General features: G+C 41.8%; 3 protein-coding genes across 4 annotated transcripts; 2 read left to right on the plus strand and 1 right to left on the minus strand.

Moving 5' to 3' along the window:
- Nucleotides 1-11: 11 nt before the first annotated feature.
- On the plus strand, nucleotides 12-3,134 carry LOC118310300 (serine/threonine-protein kinase NIM1). The gene is made up of 4 exons (XM_035633104.2): nucleotides 12-621; nucleotides 756-1,031; nucleotides 1,918-2,186; nucleotides 2,315-3,134. Exons 1-4 carry the CDS (start codon nucleotides 534-536, stop codon nucleotides 3,068-3,070), a joined length of 1,389 nt encoding a protein of 462 aa, XP_035488997.2. The 5' UTR covers nucleotides 12-533; the 3' UTR covers nucleotides 3,071-3,134.
- Nucleotides 3,135-5,409: 2,275 nt separating this feature from the next.
- On the minus strand, nucleotides 5,410-7,862 carry ccl25a (chemokine (C-C motif) ligand 25a). Its single transcript, XM_035633109.2, has 5 exons — nucleotides 7,758-7,862; nucleotides 7,091-7,176; nucleotides 6,691-6,808; nucleotides 6,437-6,557; nucleotides 5,410-6,047 (listed from the first exon to the last, which is right to left on the minus strand). Exons 2-5 carry the CDS (start codon nucleotides 7,152-7,154, stop codon nucleotides 6,018-6,020), a joined length of 333 nt encoding a protein of 110 aa, XP_035489002.1. The 5' UTR covers nucleotides 7,155-7,176; nucleotides 7,758-7,862; the 3' UTR covers nucleotides 5,410-6,017.
- Nucleotides 7,863-13,814: 5,952 nt separating this feature from the next.
- Nucleotides 13,815-25,710, plus strand: ranbp3b (RAN binding protein 3b). Of its 2 annotated transcripts, XM_035633101.1 has the most exons (17): nucleotides 13,816-13,939; nucleotides 16,271-16,326; nucleotides 16,879-16,915; nucleotides 17,013-17,090; nucleotides 17,197-17,268; nucleotides 18,437-18,502; nucleotides 19,204-19,296; nucleotides 19,499-19,608; nucleotides 19,886-20,005; nucleotides 20,104-20,204; nucleotides 20,309-20,384; nucleotides 20,496-20,592; nucleotides 21,728-21,852; nucleotides 21,946-22,066; nucleotides 22,657-22,799; nucleotides 23,707-23,902; nucleotides 24,512-25,710. In XM_035633101.1, exons 1-17 carry the CDS (start codon nucleotides 13,918-13,920, stop codon nucleotides 24,553-24,555), a joined length of 1,557 nt encoding a protein of 518 aa, XP_035488994.1. In that variant the 5' UTR covers nucleotides 13,816-13,917; the 3' UTR covers nucleotides 24,556-25,710. The 2 variants fall into 2 exon arrangements, with proteins under 2 accessions (XP_035488995.1, XP_035488994.1); XM_035633102.1 differs by lacking the exon at nucleotides 19,204-19,296 and having other exon boundaries at nucleotides 13,815-13,939.
- The last annotated feature ends 914 nt before the right edge of the window (nucleotides 25,711-26,624 follow it).

Below are 26,624 nucleotides of genomic sequence, written 5' to 3' on the forward strand. Positions count from 1 at the left end.
CCCCCAAAAAAAAGAAACAACAAAAAGAGTTTGAATTGCTATACGCAGTGCTTACGGTGAAAAAAAAAAACATATTTGAAAAGTTATATAATGTGTAAAAAAAGTAACCAAACTGTCTTCATTGAAAGTTTTTCTGCCACAGGATCGATCCCCCCCACCCCACCCCAGGCGACGGGACTAGTTGGACTGCATTCATAACCTTTCCCAAGTCCGTTGACCCCTAACTAACTATAATGATGGTCATAAGCAGAACACATAAGTAATCCCATCAGTGTCCCGTTAACGCACCTGTATCAGGCGCCATGGTCAAGTCTACGGGGGTTAAAGAAGCGTGTCTGTGTAAAGCCTGTCTGTCGTCTCTCTGAGTCGCCGGAGTCCAACACTCCGGGATTACAGGGCGCTAGTTCTGGATTGTACACCGGGAGACCACACTGCGACGCAGTGGTGCCACAACAGCACGTGGACATTTGTTATATTTCCGTCAGTTTGCGAAAGATCTTCAAAGATTGTGAAGGAAAGTGCGGAAATCTCCGATGCCTGGAACAGCAATCATGTATTCGCGCAAGAGAAATAACAGCGTCAACACGGAGAGGAGCAAGAGGAACATAAAAGGCAAAACATGTGAGTACAGACACATCTCTGAATTTAAATTGTAGGATCTTATGCTTCGGGGGCTCTTTATTGGTGTCCAATATAATGCTATAAAAATAAATGTGTCAATTATGACACCGACTTGATCATTTTCTCCGCCTCAGGGACGCACTTGAAGAGCACTCCGCCTCAGGGGGGGGTCGTCACCCTGTTGTCCGCAAAGGTGGGGAAAACGCTGGAGACCCAGGAGAACACGACGGAGGAGCAGGAGGCGATGCGGCGCACGGCTTTTGGGAAGGCCTTCTACGACATGAGCCATTCAGAGAGAGTGATGGACGATCTGACATTTGGACGGCGGGTGGGGCTCTACGAGCTGAGAGGGCAGATTGGTTGTGGCAACTTCTCCCAGGTTAGATTGGGGATACACGACCTGACTAAAGGTGAGGTTTCTTTCACAGCTCCAGTGGTCAGTTAGGACACGTGGCTGTAGATGAAAACACATTTGGTTACAAGGATTGAATTGGTCATGACAACAATGTTCAAGCTTCACAATTTGTTCTTCTGTTCCATGTGGAGCAGTTATGTTTACCATTAACTCCTTAAGATTAAAGGACAAAGGCAACAATATTCTATATCTGTCTTATTGTTAACAAATCATCAGACCCAGAGCGACTTATTCTATATTTTACTCACCTTAAAAATCAGGTCAGGAAGGTATAATTTCATTTTCACGAAAATAGTGTCGTAAAACTGTAGTTTTTAGGAAATGTTACACAAATAGAAAACATTCTGCAAATTTGGTGCTCCGGTGAGTATTCCTCAACAGTGTATGTTGGATGAACTCAAAATAAATCAGTTCATATGTCCGTAATAATAAATAGACAGTGTGGCTCATTTATGTGTTCTCGTTGTTTTGTTTTGTTTGTATTATCTATATGGCACAGAGGAATAGTTCTGCCTGCACAGCCAACACTTGGCTTTGTAATTTTCAAGAGATTTGTATAAGAATGTACAGTATGTATACCATCAACTAACTTATCCTCAGTTTAAAATGAATGTGCTGACTCCAGACTAAGAAGAGACTGGGTCAGTCTGGGTCATTCTAATGTAGATGTCAGCAGACAACAGGTCACGTCATGGTGATAATACTAATAGCAGCACATTGTGAATATGACGATGAAAGTGTACTTCAAAATATTAAAGAGGGACTGGAAATAGATCATTCACAACCTAAGGAGTGACAAAGTAAAAAATGAATAGAAGAAGAATATGTGTATATTCCTTGTTGCCTCACTGCCTTTGCCCGTGTCTTTCTCCATCCAACAGAGAGAGTGGCGGTCAAAATCCTGGACAAGGTGCGTCTGGACAAACGCTCACAGGCGCTCTTTGCCTCTGAGATCTCGTGCATGGAGAAGCTGGCTCATCCCAACGTCGTGCGGCTGTTCGAGGTGGTGGAGACCTTCAAGCGGCTCCACCTGGTGATGGAGTACGCCAGCGGAGGAGAGCTGTTCTCCCATATCAGCACTAGGGGGCGCCTGTCGAACCTGGAGAGCAAGCTGGTGTTTTCACAGGTGCTGTCTGCAGTCAAACATATGGTGAGTCAACAGAGGCCTGTAGGTGCATTTTCAATTCTTTTAAATGAGCTGTGCAGGGAGAGCTCTAGAGTTCAACTAAATGTAAGTATAACAACCTCAAACCTCCCCCTGCTTTCTCCTTTTTCCAGCACGATAATGATATTGTCCACAGGGACCTGAAGGCCGAGAACGTCTTCTACACCAACTCTTACTGCATTAAAGTGGGCGACTTTGGCTTCGGCACGTTATGCGGCCCCGGCGATGTCCTTCACACGTTCTGCGGCTCGCCGCCGTACGCGGCCCCCGAGCTGTTCAGAGAGAAAGGTTATAACGGTCAACATGCAGACGTGTGGGCGCTGGGTGTCTTGCTTTACTTCATGATGACTGCCACCATGCCATTCAGAGCTACCAACACGGGCAGGCTTAGATGTTGTATCCTGCAGGGCTCTTACTCCATCCCCTCCTACGTACCTGTATCATGCCAGGTGGTCATCAAGGGCCTCCTGAGGCCGGTGCCTGTGGACCGCCTCACTATGGCACAGATCATGTGCAGTGACTGGATGAGAGGCGTCGAGTACCCCCAGGCTTATCCTTCTTTTAGCCCCACACCCTCCCATCTGGTCGAGCCCACCTGCCACCTCAGCTCAGAGGAACTGAGTGTGAAGGCGGCGCTGGAGGATCTTGGCATCACCAGGGCCCATCTACTCAACCACAGCTTGGACCTACGAAGTCCTGTCACTGGGACTTACCGGATTGTGCTGCATCGCATTCAAAAGAGGAGATGTGTGGCGGCCGTGGGCTACAGCCAGTCATCCGCCAAAGAGTCCCAGGGCAGACTCAGATGGAGGGCGGGCTCGGACGGACTGTTGAACAAGCGCCACTCTGTTGTCTGCATCATCATGTAGTTTCTCTCTAAAGAATCGTTCAACATTTTGGAGCATGTGCTTATTGACCTACTTCCAAAGAGTTGGATGAGAAGTTGAAACAGTATCTGTGTGTTAAGAGTGGAAGTTGAATCAGGATCAACTGGACTTGGTTGTAGATTCTATTTAAGTTTACATTAAAAAATGCATGAATATTAGTTCCTTTTTTTGGGCTTAATTGTGAATGTTTTATGTATAGTTATTTCAATTTGATTACATTTGTAAATACCTATGTATATATGCAATTATTAATATTTTTTGTATTTATTCTCAGGAGATGTCCTGAAACCTACAGCATACACAGTAAACTGAATGTTAAAAGCCTGCAACTCTTTTAATAAAGACATTTAAGAAAAAATTATTATCAATTTCTATTAAACATACAGTGCTGCATACATAGTGCTAATAAATATTTGGCACATGTTGGCATAGGCGACTATAGCACGGCAAACAATGATTTTTATTTCATGATTCTGCAAATACAGTTCACCGCTCAATGTGAAAGAAAGTAGTTGCTTTGATATGAGCATACGAAAATAATAAATATAAAGTAATATCCAAGCAACTTTGTGATGCGCTGTGTTTTACGGCAGCTTTCTGTTTTTATTGCCCTCTCCAGGAGCCAAAATTTTCACCGATTTATGTTGACATGAAGATTTTTACATTGTGAAAGGATAAAAGCGATACAACGATGGGAAACAAGCCCGTGCTGTGGCTTCTATGGCTATAATTTATCTTTTTGAAGCTTGCTCCAACATGTTATAACCTCATTTTCTCTGCTTCGTGTTCAAACATCCCGTTACCCTTTTATTCATCACATTTGTTTTGGGTATAAATGGATTTTTCTCTATTTTGTTTTCCAGTCTCATACTTTCCTTTCCCCCTTTATAGAATCTCTGCTCATGATGCCGTCCAGCCACTCTCTCTCTATCCCAGCATGCAAAAGTTCGTAGTTCATTTGTCACCATTGTTTTGGTATACACAAGAAAAAACTGAGTCTCCCGAAATCCCTATCAAGCTGTTACCAGATTCCACCGACGGTGCTGCGTCTATTACTCAAGCTCAGTGGAATTCCGGATGTCCATCTGTAATGTACAGTTCTGTAAAAACTTTTTCCAACAATGACCACGCTTACCTCTCACTCGCCTGTAGATGGGCTTAGACAATGTGCTCACATCTGTTTTTTTAATCAACCAACTTTAACGCGCAAATGTATTAATGCTCGACAATTTTGCTCTTAGGGGCAGTTTGCAGTTTTGCGAGACGAAGCCTCCGCAAGGCGTCGATGTGTGGAAGTCATCAGTGTCCACAGTCAAGCAAAGTCAAACACCACATTAATCACAGAGAGATATGATCTGCTGCATGCCCCTGCAGCTCTCGTGAAAAGCCCTTAGAGATGAATGGGTAACGCTCATAGACGCCGCTGGTTGTAAATCAGAGCGCCACATTCACAGATACTCACTTTGAAGAATTTACGGGCGACTTCTTTCTCTCTGCAGATCATTTTCTCCACAATGGAATGGATCTTTCAAATTTGGGCAATTTGACTGATTTAATGTGTTCCATTGTTCGAGTTAATTAGCCGTGCATCCTGTGCAAAGCACAACCACTGCACAGCCAAGTCCAAATGGCTGGTGACGTTTTAAAGTTATTTCACCACATGATATGATGAAAGGAAAAGAAAATGACTGTAGCAGTAATGAGAAATATTCACAGTTCCATTTGTTGTATCTGTTTACCCTGTTCAGGGTCACAGTGGGGGAGGAACACATCAGACAATAAGTAGGAAAAATAAATAAATAAAACAATTTTAATAAATATGCTAAACACAACTTCAGAGCACAAAGTTTATAACTGCATGGATCCCAGGATTTTGAGAACAGCTCAAGAACAGGAGTTTAAAGTGAGTGAGATTATAGCAACAACAAAAAATTATAGCAGTATGTGAAAAAGCAATCCAGAGTTGATAAAGTGGAGAATGTGTCACTTCAACTCTCGCTTTATTATAAATGACTGCCTAGATATCAAGAATGAGCTCAGAGTTGTGTTGTACTGCAGCAGAATCACTGAGAGTACTTGCATATCTACTACTGTCATGTTTAGTATCAGGTAACGTGGGAGAATCAAATACACCTTGAGACTACATGTGCAGTCACATCTACATGTTCTTGAACGCTGCTTACACCATATGATGTGAGAACCCTTCATTTTCTCCAAACTCATGTATCAGTATGAGGAAGAAGAGAAACATCCTGCATAATGTCCCTTTATTTTTTTCAAGGAAAAGTTCAAGTAACAAAGAATATGAAGACATTTATATGAAATTTTAAACATGTTTATTGTAATAATGCTTTTGGTTGAACACAACAACCAAGAAAATAATGTAGAAAATAAGACATGAGCTTCTCCTTTCTTATGACACACATTGCAGAATCTAATTTACATTTAACAATTATGCTTTGCATATACACAATTTGATGGACATATGGGTAAATCATGCAAGAACTGTTTGAATTATTATTAGTTGTATTTACACTCCATCACCATTAGTTTGATTAGACTGCTATTTGAATATCCAATGTCTTGGGCAAGAAAACGCTCTCAAATATGTTTTCAACGAAGCAGCTGTTGAATGTTTATATATCTATATCTATATCTAAAGATAGATATAGATATATATCTACATATGTAAAGTGTGGTGACCACTCGATCAGCAGTCCAACCCCAGAACAACAAAGTGCTATTGTGATTCTGCACCAGCCTTTGACCCCTATCTTTGTGCATAGTGAAAGCAAAAGTAATGCTACAAGGTTTTTGGCCGACCTCCTCGACTGCCTTCCTGTCAGCGGCTGTCAAACACCATAAACTGCTTATTGCTTAATGACGGGATTTGCCGGAGGGCGTGGAGGGAGGCAGCAGGCTGTCATCCTCAGCCTCGGTGGAACCGCGGTCGGAGGTGCTGTGAAGAACAAAGACATGAAAATGAGTTCATGATTGTTTAAATTTACAATCAAACACTCATCATTCCATGGAAATCTCTGTCTAATTAATCAACCTTTGTATATAATTGGGTCCTTAACATTTTATTCGTAGTTCAAGTCTAAAATAAGTGTTTTTAAGTGTAGTCAAGTCATATTGCAAAAATTTGAAAAGGAGTCATTTGTGTCGATTGTAGCGCGGCACATTGCTTTATTCTTTATTAGTTTAGGCAAAAACGTATTTGTAGAACATTAGGTGCAAAGATTTACATTGGAAACCAAAGAAAATACCCTCCCAGCACTGGCAGAAACACGCTTTGTAAGCATTGAGAGTTGCGTAGTGCAAAAACTATCATCAATGATTACTCACCCTCCGTTGGTGTTTGTTGCCATAGTCTTTGGCCTCCTTTTTGTCGATCGCCGTCATCAGTGCTGCGACCCATTTCTCTCTGGGGTCTGCGCACAGCACGCGCCCCTTCCTCATGGTGAAGCTGAAGGATGTTTGAAACAACACAGGTATTCATTTTCAGCCAAAAAAACAAACAAAGTGGAAGAATGTCCGAGAGGCCGGTCGGGTCTCTTTGGAAGGGGATGTTGTTGTTGTGTGTGCGTGCGGGAACCTACACTACAGCAGGGATGTTGCAGCCTCCATCGGGCTCCTGTCGCCTGTACTTCACCGCGTGCTTTTGGGCGTTGCCGCTCATTTTTTTCGCATACTTCAGACAGCAGTCGTCATAGGACACTGAGGGGTCGGGAAAAAAGGGAGCACAGCAAAGTCAGGAATGTGGCACAATGTGTGCAGTACAGCATGTGTCGTACAACATTGACCGCGTGCATTGAATCCAGTCAGTTAATCAAATTGTCATGAACACAATCGGGGAGTGATGAACGTGTCGGACAAAGCCTTCAGTACACAGTGAGGGCAAAATCGGCCCACCCCGGTACAATGAACCTGGCTGTTAGTCGCTGTAAGTTCACCGCTCTCTGTTGCTGAACGAGCTGTCCGTCCACGGCCCCGTTTTACCTTGTGCCAGTGCGAGACAGATGCAGGACGTGCCCAGCAGGAGGATCATCACGTTGAACCGCATGGTGCAGTCTGTAGTTGCAGCTCTGGAAAAAAAAAGAAAAAGCCAGATGGATGCAAAGAATTACAATCTTGTACAACCAGCCTTATCACTTTTATTGCACCTTCACTCCTACCACACCTTCCGTGTTCACATCTGATTACCTGAACCTTGAACTGGCTCTTCTTGTGCGTGTGTGAAACTTAAATCTTTACAACACACAACTCTTTTCTGTCTCCATTGCCCGGGATTGAGTGAATGAAGCAATCATGGTTCTTGAACAATAACACATTTGTAATTCATGCCCATTGTCTGTAAATGTTTTAGATTTTCTTTTCCACTAACAAATAAATGAAAAAATGAAATGAAAAAAAAAAATCGAATCGAAAAATTTGGCTTAATAAGTTCTAAATAAAACCCATAAAGAATAACAAAAAGATAAAAGGAAGTTAAATATCATTGCAAAATATGATCATAAAAGCGCTGCATACTGTATTAGAGAAGTCGCCATGAATCTTATCCGATGGAATTCAGATGACCAGCACAAATGAATAGAGACATATTTGGTTCTTAAAAATAATCCAAGACTGTAGCGTGTCGGTTCATTTATGGATCACGTTTACTCACCGCTAACGCTCCAGGTGTTGTTTCCAGCTCTCTCCTCTTGTGTCTCTCAACTTGTGCAGGCGAGGCGCTGTTTTAAAGCACTCTGGGACTATTTGACAGGGATCATATTTCCATAATTCACTCACCTTTGCACCTCATTTTTCCTTCCTTTTTTTTTTCCTTTTCCATTTCAAGCCAACAAAGATGTGAGTTATTTTTTTTAGCTTTCGCCCTGAAAAGGTCATGACAGACATATGAAGCCTTATATATGTATTATATATATATACATATGTTTATATTTCCAGCAAAATAACTACAATTAGAGATTTTGAAATTTTGTGCAATGACATGTCCAAAATTCTCAAGAAGCTGGACATTCTCACTTGCAAATAAAATGCATGCATGAGTGTGGGGATGGAGGTTTCTGCTCTGATAAATTACATTACATATATTTATATACATATATTCCTTGTTCCACATTTTGATTTAGAAACAGTAAACTGACTTTTCCTAGCATTGGCATCAGCTTTGACGTTGCCTCAGGTGGTTGTAATTGGAGTCTGGTCTGTAAAATGTTTGAACATTCCCTCACGATATTCTCACCCCAATAATGGCTATTGAATAGAGGTGTTGAGTGCACTTGTTCTTTCACAACATGTTCTCAAACCTTATCCATGTTCTCAAACCTTTTTTTTTTTAAATCCCTGCTCTTGAGAGCAGCCTTTAACAGAAAGGGATAACAGACCTACAGACATTTACACGTTTGTGCTCAGATGCACCTGTTGAGGCTTATCCTGCAGAAATCTTTGGCCTTATTAACAGTATTTTCGCGAATGGGGACTATCATACCAGTTTCTCATTAATATTTTTCACTAATTTCCCTAATATCCATATGAATTTCGCTATTAGGTATTAAAATACACAGGAACATCAAATCTATATCATTATAATAATACAATATATGTCCTATACACAGTATATGCGCATGCACTGTACATATGAATGTTTATCTACCATTCATTAGGAAAGTATTGCTTATACTATAGACACATGCACCAGGAATTCAAATTCATACTTTGTCTTTCATACTTTTAAATCTCTTTCATCTGCAAAAATCGATATAAAGCAATATTTCGGATAAAAGATCTCTTTATATCTGCAAACAAAAAGGCTCGTGCAACACTATATTTGTCCTAAGAATTATCATACCTGCTGTTAGTATACTTTCTGCAAAATCATTTCAGAGCTTCATTTGATAACATGAAATCCTACCTCTGCTTTATTTGGATATAAATCTTGTTCCTTATGACACAAACCAGATCAACAATATTGCCTTCCATACAGCAGAATTTTATTTGCATGCCGTGATGAATTGCGGTCCCTTTTTCTGCCTCAGCCTTAGGTTGTAAAAGATAAACAGCGTACATCACACAGCAAAACATGACTTGATGTACAGTATGAAGGGTAGGAAGGGCATTTACTTTTTTTAGTTGTGTGTGGAAGTCCCCAACACAGTTTTATTCAGCCATAAATGCCACACCTCAGTTGAGACAGTTGAGACACATTGTCAGCGTTGTCATGTTGCATATCCTCCGAAACTTTTCCTTTTAATTTGTGAAAATAAACCGATGTGTTCTTCTTTCGCTGAACACTTTGTGACAGTTATTAATGAGTTTTGTGTGCCTGAGTGGTCATCTGATAGCACAGCTCACTGTTTATACTTACATTCGTTCTGCTTGAGCCCAGTGAGCCATTTCATGGACATGCCCGTTTCATTTCCTTTGTCGGCAGGACACTGGCGCTCACTTCACCCGTTTACTACACTACTACTCTTGAAACTATACAACTGTGTATTATGCCATATAGAAGGATTGTGCAAATTTCTTTGCCACCCAGGCTTTAGATCAGTTAAATACATTTGGTTTACTATGTAATATTCACAAATTGCCTCAGTCTTTTTGTGCCTCGTAGGTTCCATCACAACATGAAAGAGATCTGAGTGTTCGCTGGCAAGGCAACCTGTAACTTCAACAAGAGAAAGAAAAAAATGACTGAGTTGGCTGTGGTTATCCCAATTCCTGGTTGTGATTGCATTATTTGATAAATCCTGATGGATTAATGGCAATGAGTATTTGTCAGGAGATGATGGTCCACTGCAAAGTGTTCTTGGACTGAGGCCATGCGAGGATACAACACCTTCAGCATTCCTTTCAGATAAACGATATGTTGTTTTATCCCCTCGACGTTGCTGTCGTTTTGCAAGCATGTGATGGGAGACATCCAAGAAGCCATTGATCAGTGTGAGAGAAACTTTACTTTGGCGCCCAGTACCAAAAAAAAACTATTGTAGGGATGAGGACGGCGCCGTCTTACATTAATGAGGATTGACACAGATTTATCATTTACAGCACTTCTGATGCAACCATCCGTTTATAAAGTGAATGTTACATAAATGGAAATTATCAAAAAATAATTCAATGATTCAAATAATTTTCGCATCACAATCACCATTGTATTTCTTCCCGTCAAATTTAAATTTTTATCTTTGTGTATTATTTACAATCAACTGAAGGAAAAAAAAGTCTGCAGTGTGTCTGAGGTGGTCTTACAACCCTTCAAAGCAATACATATCAATATACACGTATCACACACAAGGAGGACAGAAAGTCGGCTTCATTAGTTTCTGATGGATTCTAGAATTTGGTATCTGCTATTTTTTTTGCTATTTTTCTACTTTTTTTGAAATATGCAATACTTGTTTGTATCACAGGCATTATAACATCCCTGGCCTGCTACCAATGAAACATATGGTAACTCACTGAAATACAGTGGACGTTGGACATTTCCTATGGTTATGGGTTAAATACAAAAGAGAAACAAAACGGTTGGGGCTCAAAGTACAAGCCAAGCTCTTCTGGCAGATGAGATGCTTTCTGTGGCAGACAGCATGGACACATGCTGTGGCTTGTCTGAGTTGTGCCTGATGGCAAATTTCAAGTTTGAAAAAAACAAAAAAACATTTGTTCAATGTTGAGCAATAAAAAACTCTTGAGAAATGTTCTCTATTCAGTGTCATTTAATCATCAGACGTAACGAGGCAAAGAGCCAGTTTAGGCCAGTTTGTGTTCGTATCTGTCCTGTATTTGTCCAGCAGATAAATTCTGTGTCTTAGTTTTATTTAAACAGAGAAGCAATGATTGCGATTAATACTACGGGATCATAAATGCAGCATCTCTTTATGACAGTTGCATTTTCAAGGGTTGACAGGTTTTTTGCAGCAAGAAAAAGTTTTCTGGTCTGATCAGCTGGTCTGGAAAGTGTCAGCCTAACCCTAACCCCCACTAGCCCTTTACAAAATGTATGGGAAATATAGGATTTTCAAGAGTTTTGAATTACATGAATTAAGAAAATGTGAGTATGTCTACATTTACAGTCAGTATTTAACAGCTTATTTTGACCCAGTCCCATCATGAGAACATACTGATATTGTCCCCAAAAAAATGTATGAAAGCAATCTCATATTTACAAGATGGGAATGAGATGGTTAGTCATATGATTCTACATTAACCTTTTTTAATTTTCTGTTTTGGGTAGCCTGACTTTCCTTAAATTAAACCGATAATTACACAGAGGCACCTTTAATAGTCAGTATTTATGTTGTCTGGTCAGCATGAGCCTTGCATGGAATACCAACTATTAGTTTGACCTGATTTTGATAAGATATATTATATTTTTTTTATGTATTTTGTAAATATGTAACCTAGGTTAACATGGATAGAGTATTTAGAATGGTGACTCTGTATTTACCCGAAGCCTCGTGGTCGACATGACACATAAAATCCTATGATGGGAGCTTTTAGGTGTTCAAACTTTTGGCGACAGCACCCGCAGCACAATGTTTTACTCGCCTTGATTTAATGCAAAATCTTTTGAAAAAGTATGGATGATGTTTAAACAATGAGGTTCAAACTATTCCTGTGTTTTATGTTATGATGGGGGAATTATTCACAAGACATTTGAATATTTAAAGGTGACATGCAAAGCAACTAACTCGGTGGGTTTTCATGGGGAAGGTTTACCTCCAACTGTAAGTGCTAGTTTGCCCCCTTGTGGCAGGTGCAGTGACCTGCGTTTCCTCTCCAGTGGAATGTGACATGCAAAGCAGCAGACAAACACTTCATATCACTGTCTGTGTAAAAAAAAATGTTGATATGAGAATCGATTGATCCAACACAAATGTCAGATTGAAATGCTCAGATCAAACCGACTGCAAAAAGCTAGAGTCTGGATTTAAAGCTTGCCTTTTCTTTAGAGTCCTGGTTACTTCATGGTTGTAGTTTTGTGTGTGTGCAGTTATAGGACTCAATCGGCGCTGCGGAGCAGTCCATGGTGTTTTCATGTTTGATTCACAGTGTCGTGAATGTGGCCATAAAAAAGGTACCAAGGCGCCAATAAAAAGAAAAGCGGATGTAAAAAATAAATAAATCCCGGTTTCAAAACATCCAAAAGAGGCTTTGTAAATGTTATGTGAGGAAAGGAAAATGTGTTCAACATGTTTCTTAGACTTCAAGGACACAGACAAAGGCCTTATGGGGCAACAATGACCGTAAATTACGAAACATCTTTAACTGAGGGCAATTATTGAGCATTCGGAGAACGTACCAATGAGGGGTTTTTTTTCTTCTTCCTGTTTGGATTGTATTTCTTCTTTCTCCTTTCTTTGATCATATCTGTTTTTATCATTGTCATGCAAAGTCTTTTCTTCTGACTATACCAAAGTAAGGCCCCACTTTCTGCATGATTCAAACCCACGATGAGCCCTCTCACTGCGAGGTAGCACTGCGCCACCATGTGTACAAATGTAAACACCGTGATTACAGGAGGGAAACAATCTGAATCCACGAAATCTGAACTGTCTCGTTGGTTTAACTTCACATCACCACCACCACCACCACCACAGGTGCACTGTGACGCCTGAATGAATTGGTGTGTCAAGACAGAAATAGATAATCTGGGAATAATCTATAGTTTAATCAATTTATCCTCAATCCTTAAGACTCCCACTCCTCCCTGTCACATATGATCGTTCTTCCTCGGGAAACATTTTTACTGTTGTGCTCTGGACATTTTTCATGTAGTTCAGGTGGTTTCCTTTCTTTGAGCAGCATGTCCTCCTCCCGACGAATCGTCCTATTCCTCAGTGCATCGGGCGCTTATTGATTGCCATCGAGGATGATGACGAGGTAGCTGAGGAAGAGTTTGAGATGTGCCTGAAAGGTCAAGAAAAGGGCCAAGTAAAGGACTCTTGGGTTGGGATTGCCTGTACAAACTTTTTCTTTTTAGCTTTCTGTCTGTGGCACCCGGCGTGGTGAGTTCGTTGCAACCAACCACACTTTTGCATGTAACAGCCTTTGATTTGTGTTATGGAATCACTGTGGAACACTCCCATTTCCATGGTGGCCTGGTGAGTTCTTCTTCTTCTTTTTCTTTATTTATGGCGGTTGGCAAACAACTTTTAGATGTGCATAACCGCCACTCTGGAAGAGTGTGGATCGCAATGGTCTATTCTACTGTATGAGAAAAAAACAGAAACAGAAAGAGAAACAAACAAAATAAATAAAATAAAAAACAAAACAAAAAAATAGAAATATCCACTCTATATTCTTCGAATAATTCCGGTCTTTTCCAAGACAATAAATACTGCTCTATATCCCACGTGCCCTGAGTTCATCTGTATTATTTCTTTCATATTGGATTTGATGTGTTCTCTTCCTAGTTTATGTTGTAGAAATAGGCCTTTCCTGCTGATATTTTGGACAATAAATAAATGACACGCTCTACAGTTTCTTGACTGTTACATTCTCCACACATGCCAGTTTCATGCTTTCCAATTAAATTACGCGTGCTATTGAACCCAGCACGCCCAAATCTCATTCTGGAAGTGATTGTCCTTCCATTCCTACTTATTTCTCTTCAGGCCTGGTGAGTTGGGGCTGTTCCGTTAGGGCTGATTTTTAAATAATGTTCAATTTAAAAAAACAAACAAAAAAACGCGCGGACAGAGGAGCGGTTTCTCTGGAGGGACCGTGACAATGTGCTCTCCTCCACCGAAGGCACCTCCGTGCGCGTCGACTCGCGTTATCTGCGCGGTGGGTTGTGGGTGTGCGAGCGTCGAAGTAAAATGGCGGACTTGGCAAACGAAGGTGAGTAAGTGGCGGTGGGAGGAAAAAAAAAGCAAAACAATAACAGCCGCTGTGGCGTTGCGACCGGAGCCGCTGCGACCGTCCGCGCGTTCGACGAGGGCGGCGAGGCGACGCGGCCGCGTGTGAACGGCGGGTTTCCTGGGATTTCGACCGGCGTCGCGGGCGGTCGGAGTAGCGCGACGCTTTAGCCTGCGTGCTAACAATGCTAACAGCGCTAACGACCGGGCTGTGGGTAATACCTGGAGCGCCTCGGAACGCCCTCGGAATCGCTGCGCGACACTCGCTGGCTTACCCTCCTCGGCGCTAGCACCCGGCTATTTATAGGTGCTGTGTTTTTGCCATTTGCGGCGAGCTAGCGCGGTCCAACGTGGGTACATTTAATCAACGCCGGCCGGGCCGCGGATGCAGCGATGCGCCGCGAGGCCGGGTCGTCGCTGCGGTTGACGGCTTTGAACGGCGCGACATCCATCCCTGGCAGCCGGAGCCCAGTTGTTGTCGCTTGCTAGACGGGCTCATTTGGGCGCGCAGAAAGAGGATGGTCCAGCTAGACGCGATGCTTCGGTGTAAAACGCGTCTTTCTGGGGGCATTTGCTGTGTGTATTCGCCGTACGTGTGCCGGCGGTGAAGTCGATCTGTCCACTACGGGGGGGGGTTGGTTGCGGGGGATTCGGCGGCGATTTCGGTGTCCTTGCTCGGGCGAGATGACTCACGCGGGATGGAGCGCATTTAGCGAGCTAGCCGTAGCCACTTAGCTTTCAAGCTAGGTTCAGCGAGCAGGCGGCGGCTAATCGCTGGACCGGGTCCGGTTGAGTGTTCATGCTAGCTGGTTAACATAAGCCGGGGACGGGCCACTTGGATGCGTGAAGTGTGCATCGGCGTTGCCCTTCGGGGAATTCCAACGACCGCGCTTCCGAGGTGGCTTTGGCTGCGAGCGGCGGGAGAGAGACACACACACACACACACACACACACACACACACACACACACACACACACACACACACACACACAATGCCGGGCGACGAACAGTTAAATATAGGTCACACTGCAATTTGTATTTCATGTGTTCCGCTACGTGAACGCGAAGCTCGCCAGCGCGTTGGCCGCGACGGATTGTGAAAGAGACCCGTCGGACTGCTGGTTTAGTAAACAAGCCTGGATCGCGGGCTGTCGACGTCGTGTGCCTGTTGCAGCTTGCCCGCGAGCCTCGCATCGGCAACGATGCTACACCTGCTCGGTGCAACGGGCCCGGCCCAGACAGACAGACAGACAGACAGACAGGGAGGGAGGGAGACCTTTGTCCGCCAACGTCGTGGGCTCACACCTCCTCCACCGGCGTTGCGGCGTGCAGGTGGACACGTTGAGTCACCGGGTGTCAATGCGTGTTGTAGCCCCGTCGTCTGGCGGATCAGTTATGACTGTAGCCTCTTGTGGTAATATATCACATTTGTGGGTAAATGGGCGAGCTCCCTTCCTTTTCATCGCACAAGTAGTTACAGTTGCCGCCCTGCTCTGTGGGGGGACTGAAAGTTGGAAGGCTGTTTGATACATGGTTATGGGGGGGGGTAGGACTCACGTTAAGTTTCATCCACAATCTTTCATACAGGAACGCGGAATAAGGTGTGTAAGGAAAGTGACCTGAAATGACTTCTGCTTGACATTATATGTAAAATACAAAAGAAAATATTTATCCAAATCCATTTGACATGTCAGGGGGCGGGGCTCCCGTTGGGGGGAGGGGGGGCGGGGCGTCCTCCCTATTCAACGTTAGGGGAAACACTGATTTGCACTAAATAGTCATGTTTTTCATGTCATCCCTTTTGTTGTGGTATTGGTTTGGTTTAGGTCAACACAATAAGATCTCATTCCTTCCCAGGCTTGTAATGGGATCGCACGGTAAAGGCGAATCACTTTTTATAAATGGCCCGACGTTGTGCGAATTAGACATTGGTCAGCATGATGTGGAGAAAAAAAAAGTGTGGTTCCCCACTGTCCTCTTTTACATCACCAGAGGGTACTTTACATCTGTCATACAGTGTGTGTAATGCATAATGTGTTCGGGCATCATGTGTTGATAATGCCCGTGGGGCGTGTTGCTGTGCATTTGTGTTATTTAAGACCGCTGAGTAATATTGATGAAAATAATCTTCTTGGCTTCGTCAACATTCGTGCCATCTCTGCTTTTAAGGGTTTATTCTAGGCCATCTAATGAGAAGGCCATTGTCCTCACTATATATTTTCCCCCAACCCTACTATATGAATATGAAAGCTGCTGTTCACCTCTGTTGGTGGCACTTGGATGACTAGCCAGCATCTTCTCATCTCATTACAGACAAGCCTGCCATAGCGCCCCCTGTGTTTGTTTTCCAAAAAGATAAAGCACAGAAGGTAAGTTTCTCTACATCAAGTGTTTATCAAGGCTGAAACCAAATGTCATCATTTTGCAGACTTGAATCATCACAGTTGTGATGATAGCTGTAATACACTTTTTGGAGCTGTTGAATTGTACCTGCATTGTTATTTAGTTATCTTTGAAATAAATAGGCTTAAAAAAAACCTGTCCATATAACTCAATACTATTCAATAGCCCACAAACTGCTGCCTCCAAAATTGTTATACACTTGAATTAACTTCGCCACAAAACGGTTTCAACACAAACTGAACAGCATAAGCTTAATAAAGACAGGATTTATTACACGACAGCTGCGTTAGACTGCATTAGTTTAAAGTAGCTGCAACAAATAAACTGCAAATTGAATGTTTGTTCACCTGAAGACATCTTACTTGAATTAATACCACGTCTCACCTGTATCCATCGTTGTAGCTCCAGATGCAACCTTGTGTTTTTCATGTGTCCTTCACTTTGTAATGAGTGAAATGAGGAGGACCATTATTTTGGGAGAAAGAAGAACTAAATGACTTGTTTCCTTTTTGTTTCAGCGATCTGCGGATGGCTCAAGTGCGGAGGATGGAGAAGGTGAATGTAATGTCCAAACTGCCACTTTCTTTGTTGCTGTGTTTCTCATAAATTCATTTAAACTGGATCAGTGCTAATATTTTATTACCACTTTCAGATTCAGATAAAGACGAGGCAAGCTATTGCCCCCCAGTGAAAAGGGAAAGGACCTCATCGTTCCCACCCCCACATTCTGGTAAGGGCACATGGTGACCAAACAGAGCTTTTTTTTTCCTCTTCATCGCTTGTGGTGAACACAATGATTTGTATGCTGAGTGCAATGCCTGTCCGCTACTTTGCAGCTCCCAAGAACAATGTATTCATGCCCTCAAGTTTCTGCCAGTCTCCGACTGGGAACTCTGACTCTGAGCCAGGTGAGACATCTAGACCATTGTTGGTTTCTCTTTGCATCTTGCAGACCACACGTCCAAGGATTATAAATCAGACATTTGAAGGTTTTAGTTATTTTTATAGTCATTTCAACAGTTGTTGCAAATAAGATGTCAGCTAAGTTTTGTGTATTCCCTGCAAATGCTCCCCTTTCACACCAGCTCTGGTTAACTCTCACATCATAATTTTAGCTCAGAGGAGTATTTATTATTATCTTTTTGCAGTCCGCCAGATCTTTTGGCAGTCCCAGTTTGGCAGTGGTTGAGATTTGCTTATTTTAAAGGAATTTGGTCCTCTCGCCTCTTTTTCTGTCTCTGGCTATTCCATTGGTCAATGTCATATTAAATAACACTGAACTTGCTAAAAAGTAGCTTCCCTTAATCGCCAATAATTTAGAGAAGACTTCTTCACTGTGGGAATATTATGACCTTGTGTGGCCTGTACACAACGAAGTTTCTGTTCTAAACTAGGACTGTCTGAACTGCCAAGTTTATCAGTCTATCAGCCAAAGTATGATGTCAGTTTTTTAAAAAGGTAAAGTTTAACTTAATGTCAGTCAAGGCAGGTTTATTATTGTGAGATTCCTCCGTGTCATGTGCTGGTAGTTGTGTAGTGCATTTTGTCACTATTCCCAGACAAGTTGTTTGGAAATTTGTGGGAAATCTTTCAGTGTCTCTCTCTGTATATCTTAATTTCAGGAATTCGATTGGGCCGTACAGGTTTATTGAAATTATTACTGCAGTTGGAATGTAAAAAGTAAAAGGGTTGTGAAAATGAAATACCCATAATTTTTATCACCAGTTCAATTGTTGTTGTCACAGCTGTTGTGAACAGCATTGTCGTAAGAACTAGTAACATGAAAATTAATTTAATAGAAAAAAGAAAAATGTTATTGAACATAAATGTTGAGGGAGCAGGGGTTTGGGCCAGGTCACGCCCGGCTTATAAAGCCACTGAGGGCCCGTCATGTTAGGGTAACCAGAGTTGGAGCGCAACACAACTCTTGAGGCTCTGCAAGCGGTTGCTGTGGTCACTGGTGCTGTGGTCTGAAAGGTGCAAAGACTAAAGGAGTTGACCCTTTATGAGTTGCTTGATGACGCTTTGATCTTTTTTTTTAATGTTTTGTCTTTCCTCGTTGCTGCATCTCAACAGAGGAGAAGCCCGTGGGATTCCGTTTAAAGCCACCAACTCTCATACATGGACAGGCACCGAGTTCAGGTTGGTGTTTGGCTACTAAAACGTAAAACAAATGTTAAACTTGAACCCTGACTTGCACTCATTTACATGACCCCTCTCACAAATGACACCGGTAGCCTGGCGTAGCCAGACTAATACTCAAATGCGTATGAGTCTGGGACCTCTCAGTTCATTTTCGATTTTCCAAGAGGCGTTACCAACGGATGCAGACCAAAATGCCTCCGGATGCGATTGGATAGACCTACAACTAGTGAGAGCAACGAATCATGTGACGTCTGTTGAGAGAAGCAAAAAATGTCAACAGACTTGAGCGTGCAGAGAGGAGACGCCTGAGATGATGATTCCTCAAAGTCTGCGAAAGAGTGTTGCCGTTTTTGTGGGGAGAAATTTGAAAATTTCGGATAGTCAAGTGCTCATACATCAGCGGCAGACATGGTTGTTTACAAAAGCCTCTTCTCTCCTTGTCATGTTACAAGCCCCGCCCACTATCAGATAATCGGTTGTGATTGGACCGGCAAGTTTTCTGCCGAGAGGGAAATCACTTTCAAATGGAGGGGATCCAGACTGTATTCTGGAAGAGCGAATGAAATGAGCTCCCAGAATCCGTCTGGGTTCCCAGGCTGTGCAACCGGTACATCTAGACTTGAACTTGTAGACCCAGACCCATCTTATTGTGTTTAAAATAAAATAAAAAAGTATGAGACAAGTTTTGTCTTTTGCAGGTGTCCCAAGTCAGAAACCCAAGGAGCAACAACGCAGTGTCCTCCGCCCTGCAGTTCTCCAGGCACCACCCTCTAAATCACATATAGAGTCCAGTGAGTTAGCTTGGAGTCACCTAGCCTCATTAGTTGATAAAACATTCTTTACCATCATTAAAATCTTCTTGGTCTTATATTCCATTAACTTTATTGTTATAGTGTGTTTTTCTGCATGTGTCTGACAGGGTACATTTCCTGTGCGACAGTAAAAGAAACCATAACATGAGTTATCTCTCTCCTTTCTGTCTGTACATTTCAGATTCCAGTTGTGGAACCAATGGTGTGAAAAAGTCATCAGATGGTGACCATTTGACCCAGTCCCTCTTCCTGAACAATACAGAGCATTCAGCCACGCTGGCCAAGTCACAGGTGAGGAATGGCTGAATCTCTCTACTAATCAATGGCTTTGTGTTGGGAAAAACAATGCCAATCAGTTCATTACAGATTTTGTTCATGGCATTAGCAAATGTGGGAAACTTTATGTTCTTTATAGAACAGCTTAAGACTTGTGGCTACTTATATCCTCATCTAGAATGAGGAAGTATAATTAGTGCCACTGTTGCTTTTAGTTTTGGTTGTAAAACATCTCATGTACAATAATAAAATTGACTAGGTTGTTTTTGTTCCCCCCCCCCCCCCATCTCAGAAACATGAAAATGAGGAAGATGGAGCAAGTGGTAACAATGATGAAGGTGAAAGAGAGAAGAAGGAGGGAGACGTAGCAATATCTTTTGTGTTTGGTCAGAATATCAAAGACAGAGCAAAGGTAGGTGGTTTCCAATTGCTCAGTTGTGTTGCATTTATTTGTATTCAAGCTTGGTCTGTACATGATTCCATATTTAACAAGTGGGGTTTATTTTCTAGCTGGAAGAGAACAGTACAGAAGACAAGTCAAAGGATAGTGTGCCACTGGACTCCCAATCAGAAGGCACTAATTATTTCTTACAGTACATCTCTACCCCAAGGTAATAAAGATGTGTCCTGAGTATTTTTAGAAATTTATCTTAATTTATAATTAATTTCCATCAATTCACTGTTTTTTTCTTCTTTTCCTTTCCTCCTTTTTCAGTGCAAAAAATGCCACAAACAGTACAGACGGTGGAGCAAAATTTGTTTTTGGGCAGAACATGTCTGAAAGAGTTCTGGTGAGTTACACAGCTTGTTTCATAGACCGTCTTACCTTTTTGCCAAATAGGAAAACTCTCAATCCTGCAGCCTTGATCAAGTTCCAATGACACGGTTTGTTGTGTTTTCAGAGCCCCCCTAAGGGTGAGTCTGCAAATGAGGAAAATAAAGAGGTTCCAGCTCCCCCCGCTTCAGAGCCCTCTTCACAGGAAACCACCCCAGAGAAGGGTAAAAACACAATCCCACTGATTACTGAAATTTTTTGTGTTTGGTTTGACTATTAGACTATTCATTTGTTTTGATTTAAGATACACTCAAAGTATAAACAACAAAATCGAGACATGGCACAGCTTAACAATCAGTTCAACAGATATGAAGCATCGAAAGTGTAATCTATTGGACACGTTAAAATAATTTTAATATCAGCGTCAGATTTGGTAGATTTGGCTTTGGTGTTTGATTAGCTCTACTTAAAGAGCCGTGGGTGTAAAATATACTTCCTCTCCAATCCGAGATGAAAATTCAGACCACTAGATATTGACGCAGTTTTCTGAAGTGATAATCGCTCTTTGAATTTGACAGCAGAAGGAACTAGCACAGATTTATTTAATGACATTTTCTCAACAAGCAGGGTATTTTACTGTCTGTCCTCTCTGTCCCATCAGATTCACAGTTTATTCACAGTGCATGCAAATAACTGCTAAATATGAAAAAGGTGGAGGAGTTTTGTCACTTATGTGAGTGTGAAGTGAATTCACATCATTAGATAATATCACCTGCTTGTTAAAGGGGAAAAAAAGAACAGCACTGCATGACTGGCTTTGATGAAAATGTTTATGGAGGCTCTAATTTTATAATCTGATTTTATTTTGTGGATGGCATTTCCTTAATTTGGTTTCATATTTAACAAGTCATGAACACGTATATTGCAACCAAGGTGAATATCTCAACATAGTTGCCATCAGTCATTATTTTGTGGTGTCAATTGGTGAGAAAATGCTGTACGTACAGTTTTAGCAGGTTTGACAGTGACTGTCCACTTTGTTCAGTGACAATGAAAAGAAACTCGGCACTTCATAGCTGCTGCATGCTCAGGCATCCTTTAATGTGGTCGCAGACAAGTGGCTCTGTTCTGCAAATGATCTGCCGTGGCCTTTAGCTCTGGTGTGAGTGACAGTGTCTCCCTGCGTCCTTCACGATCCGTCCACAGCACCGTGTAGTCGTGTAGTAGTAGACTAATATTGTTTTCGTGTCACAACACAACATCCAGAAAGAGAAGACTCGAACACATGCACATGAATTGATGAAAAGTGTATTGACCAGCGCTGTGCTCATTTCTCACCGTTGTGTTTTATCTCACCAGTGAACAGCGTGTCAGAGTCTTTGGAGGAGTCTGCAGCAGCATACACCAAAGCCACAGCCAAGAAGTGCATCTTAGAGAAAGTTGACGTCAAAACCGGAGAGGAATCGGAAAGCAATGTTTTACAGGTAGAGGGAGCGGTTTCTCTTGATTCAAAACAATACAGTAAAGTAATGTGGCGGGAAATATCACAGCGTTGTTTGTCTGCACTCTTCCTACAGATGCAGTGCAAGCTATACGTTTTTGAGAAAACCGCTCAGTCGTGGATAGAGAGAGGTCGAGGTTTGCTGAGGCTCAACGACATGGCATCGACGGAAGACGGCATGCTACAGTCTCGTCTAGGTAAGCACACCTGCAGAAACTTCTCAAAAAGATATAACTCGCTGTTCAGTCTGTGCACTGCTTTGTCTTTTCATGGTTCAATGAGCGGATGCATGGTTTGAATCCATGCATTTTCTGGTCGGGTGGTTCTGTATACTCGATAGAGCTGGGATTAGATTGGAACGCTTGGTTGTGTTCTTCATTGCCATAATTATTACAATACCTGATATCGACCACAAGGGGGAGCCCTTTAGTGAACTAGACACCGCTGCTACTTTTAAATACACTGTATCTACAGTAAACAGTGTAATATAAAAATGCTCATTTATTAAATAAAAGTATAAAATATAAGAACAGAGGACAAAGCCCCTTTTACCTGAGGAGTTGAGATGTTGCTTTATTTAAAAAATACTTTTATTCATGAATACATTTTGCTGTATAACATTTCAAACCATATAATTCAGAGGCAAATAACACTTGTTGTGATTAAAGGCCTATAGATATTTTTTATTCCTACTACTACTGAGATCATAGTCAGGTAGAATAACATGGACTAAAAAGGAAGTAGAGCACGTTGTTCATTGCTGCTGTTTGTGCCTGAATGTTTCCAGTGATGAGGACCCAGGGCAGCCTGCGGTTGATCCTCAACACCAAACTTTGGCCCCAGATGCAGGTGGACAAGGCCAGCGAGAAGAGTGTACGAATCACTGCCATGGACACAGAGGACCAGGGGGTCAAGGTCTTCCTAATAGCGGTATGCAATACTCGGGTTGTGCAATAATTTGAATATTGTTTGTCCAATACATGATGACAATTGCTACCGCAACTTTGTTTCAAACTTACTTTGATTTTCCTGTTATATTTTAGTAACGAGGCTCCATGTTTTCTATTCTGCTCTCATTTTAATTTGCTTGATTCTGGTCAATGCAAACTGGACTCTTTCCTCATGTTCATCTGTTACCTTGATAGATTTAGGATAATGTGAATATCCACCTGTACCCATCTGCTTCGTAGTTTTTCTGTTTCCACAGAAATGCTTCTTTGTTTCACTTTTTGTTTCACTTCTTTCGTCTCGTCGTCTCACATTCACCCACCATGAGCTGGCTTCTGTTCAAGGTTTCTAACTGTTGAAAGGTTTTTCATTTCCTGTCGCCAGCTCCTCGCTCATGGTGGGGACTATTGGGTAAAATAATATAGAGCAGTGTCTTCGACCCGCACCTGAAAAGTGCCCTGATACTTTCTGTTATTATTTAGCACTGTTTTGTATTAATACAATTTCTCTTGATTTGACTTATTAACTCCTGTAAAACTTTCATTAAAAACCTTCCAGATGCACAAACATTATAATCCTTCACTTTTCAAGGAAGCTTTTTAATGTGCAGGAAGCATTATAATTAAAAGTGTATGAGTGGTATTAACCTCTGTCAAGAGGTTAGTTAGTTAGTTAGTCTTTTTGTAGGCAGGTGTTAAGATCAGTTGGTGCATAATATCCGATGAACTTACTTTTTCCTTTTATTTTTTTTATTAAAAGACAGACGTGTAGGCGTGTTGTTTGGCCTTGGTGCTGGTATGCGCTCCAATAAGTGCCATTCTAGTGGTTTTTCTTTTTCCTTTTTCTTCAATGTGGCTGACTCGTCTCTGCCCATGTCTCCGTTCTCCAGGGTAGCTCTAAGGACATAGGTCAGCTGGCTGCAGCGTTACATCACCGCATCTTGGCCCTGAAGAGCCGGGCAGAGCAGGAGCCCGAGGCGCCGGCGACAACCATCCCCGACGCCGAAGTACCGCAGTCCAACGAGGACGACAGCGATGAGGAGGGCAACGCCTCCGCTTCTGCTTCAGCCTCCACTCCTGCAACAAGTCAGTGTTTTTATCTCTTAGTTCAAGTGTGTGTGTTTGGATGTTCTGTGATTCACTTTAAACCAATAGTTTATGTTGTGATTTGAGGTGTTTATTTTTAAGATTTTCACTTGTTTGTGCCACAGCAATAGTTTGCAGTGATATACACTCGGTTGGCAGTTTATTAGGAACACTCAGCCTAAAACTAATGCAGTGCATTACAACTGTCCTGCAATAAATCTTCCCTTCATGAAGATTCAAATGATCAGTTTAGTTTTTTAATTATTTGGAGAGGTGCTGATTTAACCAACTTTTCATTGTGGAGGCTACCGTGATGTCACTGTTAAATATATTAAATTATTCAGACGGGGTTTCTATTATTTTGTCCATTATCATCAAGGGGTAGGAGAAATAACAAACACCCCCTTGTACGACACCCTCCAAAATGGTCCTAAAGTTGAATCTGTTCTACTTTAAAACAATCTAAATTTGAGAAGATTTGAGAACTTGGGAAGATTTTACAACTGTTGTATTAGACAGCATTAGTTTTAGCGAGCTGCCAACCGAGTGGACGTGTATCCAGACAACTGACCCAAAACACACTTGTGTGTTGTCACTGCCATCCTGCAGGTAATTCAGAGGGAGGAGAGAGCCAGGCAACAGGGAGCACATAGCGTCACTCGTGGACAGCCCGCCAAGATGCTGCTGTTAAAGCTTTTTGCTGTAGGCATCACCATGGACAACCCCTTGACCAACATGGGTCCTCCAGACCAGTACTTTTGGATATTAGAAGTCTAGCTCCAGGAAATAACCCCCCGTGCCGGAGTGTCTCACTCAACTTGTGCAGTTCATCTTCTCTGCATTCAGCGTAATATCTGGAGTCCTTTTTTCCCCCCTCCCTCTCCTGTTTTTGTGTTTTCTTTTTGTTCTCGAGTATTTTTTTTTCCCTCTCCCCCATAGCAAAAATAAAGACTTCAAAGCTTTGGTTTGGGACTTTTCTGCTCATCATATTGATGAGCGTAAGGGTGTTTTCCTCTACATTTTAAAGTATGGCACATGTTAAGACTGCAGTTTCTACTTTGGGACCTTTTTACTCACTCTACAGTCGAACCTCTGGACACCACACATCCAGAGGAGCTTCATTCACAATGTATTTGACTCGTCATCCAGTCAGTTGTTCTACATCCAGTCCCGCCCGCCCCGTCCTCCCCCATCCCAACCAGTCTGTGCGTTAGGTTTTGGAAAATGTAATTTATTTTGGGCCGTCATTTTCATTAAGGCATCTCAACACATGTGCTGTTTGTAATGGCTAGCCAAGACCACTCAAGTTATCATTAATAGCAGTTTCATATATTTCTTATTGACCTATATTATAGTGGTAAAAGACTGAAACTGTGCAGTTTCTGCTAATGTGAGTGACTTATGAGGACAAAAGGGCAGAAGGATTCACCTCAAATCTTTCTCTAAATAAAAAAAGATGTTAGTCATTCACCTTATGGAATTTTTTTTTAAATTTTTTTTTTAAAGAAAGATTAACTCATCAGTCTACATTCTGCATGTAACTGTTATTTCTGTTTTCTTTTCAGCATCCCGAGAGTTTATTGTGTTGATATATTTTTTATTTTGAAAATATTAAAACTTTTTATCCATTCCCACTTCAAAAACATGATGGAATGAAGACTTAACTTCATGTGTGGATAATTGAGTGAAACTGTAATACCCTTTTTGAATGTCATGTACATTTGAATATATCATCATTTAGTAGCGCACCATGTTTTCTCATCCCCTCCAACTGCCCCCTTTACAAAATAAACCATTTTGGACTGACATCTGTGATTATTTTTTTTTTCCCCTTCTGAAAATTGATCACATGTGTAAGATCATGACTTCAGTTATAATCAGGGCTGGACTGGGACAAGTGGACCACCACAATCCAGTCCCACCAGCACACTGTCCTTGTGGTCCCCTTATATGTGCACCTACTGTACTATTTCCCCTAAACCACAAACAGCTGAGTAGTGACACACTACTCATATTTCATAAAATCTAAGTATACGTGTTTATATTCTTGAAAAGACGTCCTCCCTTTTTAATTGTTATTACTTTACCATAGCTAAAAATAAAACCCTCCTTTGTTACTTTAGTTACTTTTCGTTACTTAGTTAATTATGAAATACGGTGTCAATTTTTTTTTTTTTTCAGTGAAAGCAATACGCTTCCGTTCTTCTCCGCACCCTCATTGCGCTCTTGTTAATTAATTTTGACACTTGCCACTTCCGTACACAGACACTCGGCATCTGACGCGAGACACTGAAAGGACAGGGGGAGGGGCGGGGCTCAGATTAAGATGTGATTGGACCATCCCAGTGTCAGTATAGAAAATGATCCAATGGGCCGCGGCCCCTGCTTCAAGGGCTGGTCGTTGGCCCAAAAAAGTTGTTTATTTAAAAAAATATATATTTTATTATTAAGTTTGATTGTGTCGGCCCCTAAAGATCGTAAGTCAACCGGGAAAATGCCTGGTATGCCACATTACCAGTCCTGCACTGGTTATAATCCCAATTTTTAGAGTAGGAAATCCACAGATGCATTTAATTCAAAACACCACATGAGGATCAGTCGCCAAATAACAGATTTCAACCTTGATGTAAGGAAATGCTTGGAATGTATGATTCATCGGCTTTGTATGTGTTGGATCTGACTCAGGGTTGATGTTTGCCGTGCTCCGACTGCCCTGAGCAGG

The sequence above is a fragment of the Scophthalmus maximus genome, chromosome 5 (assembly GCF_022379125.1).
Source record: "Scophthalmus maximus strain ysfricsl-2021 chromosome 5, ASM2237912v1, whole genome shotgun sequence".
NCBI classification, from domain to species: domain Eukaryota; kingdom Metazoa; phylum Chordata; class Actinopteri; order Pleuronectiformes; family Scophthalmidae; genus Scophthalmus; species Scophthalmus maximus.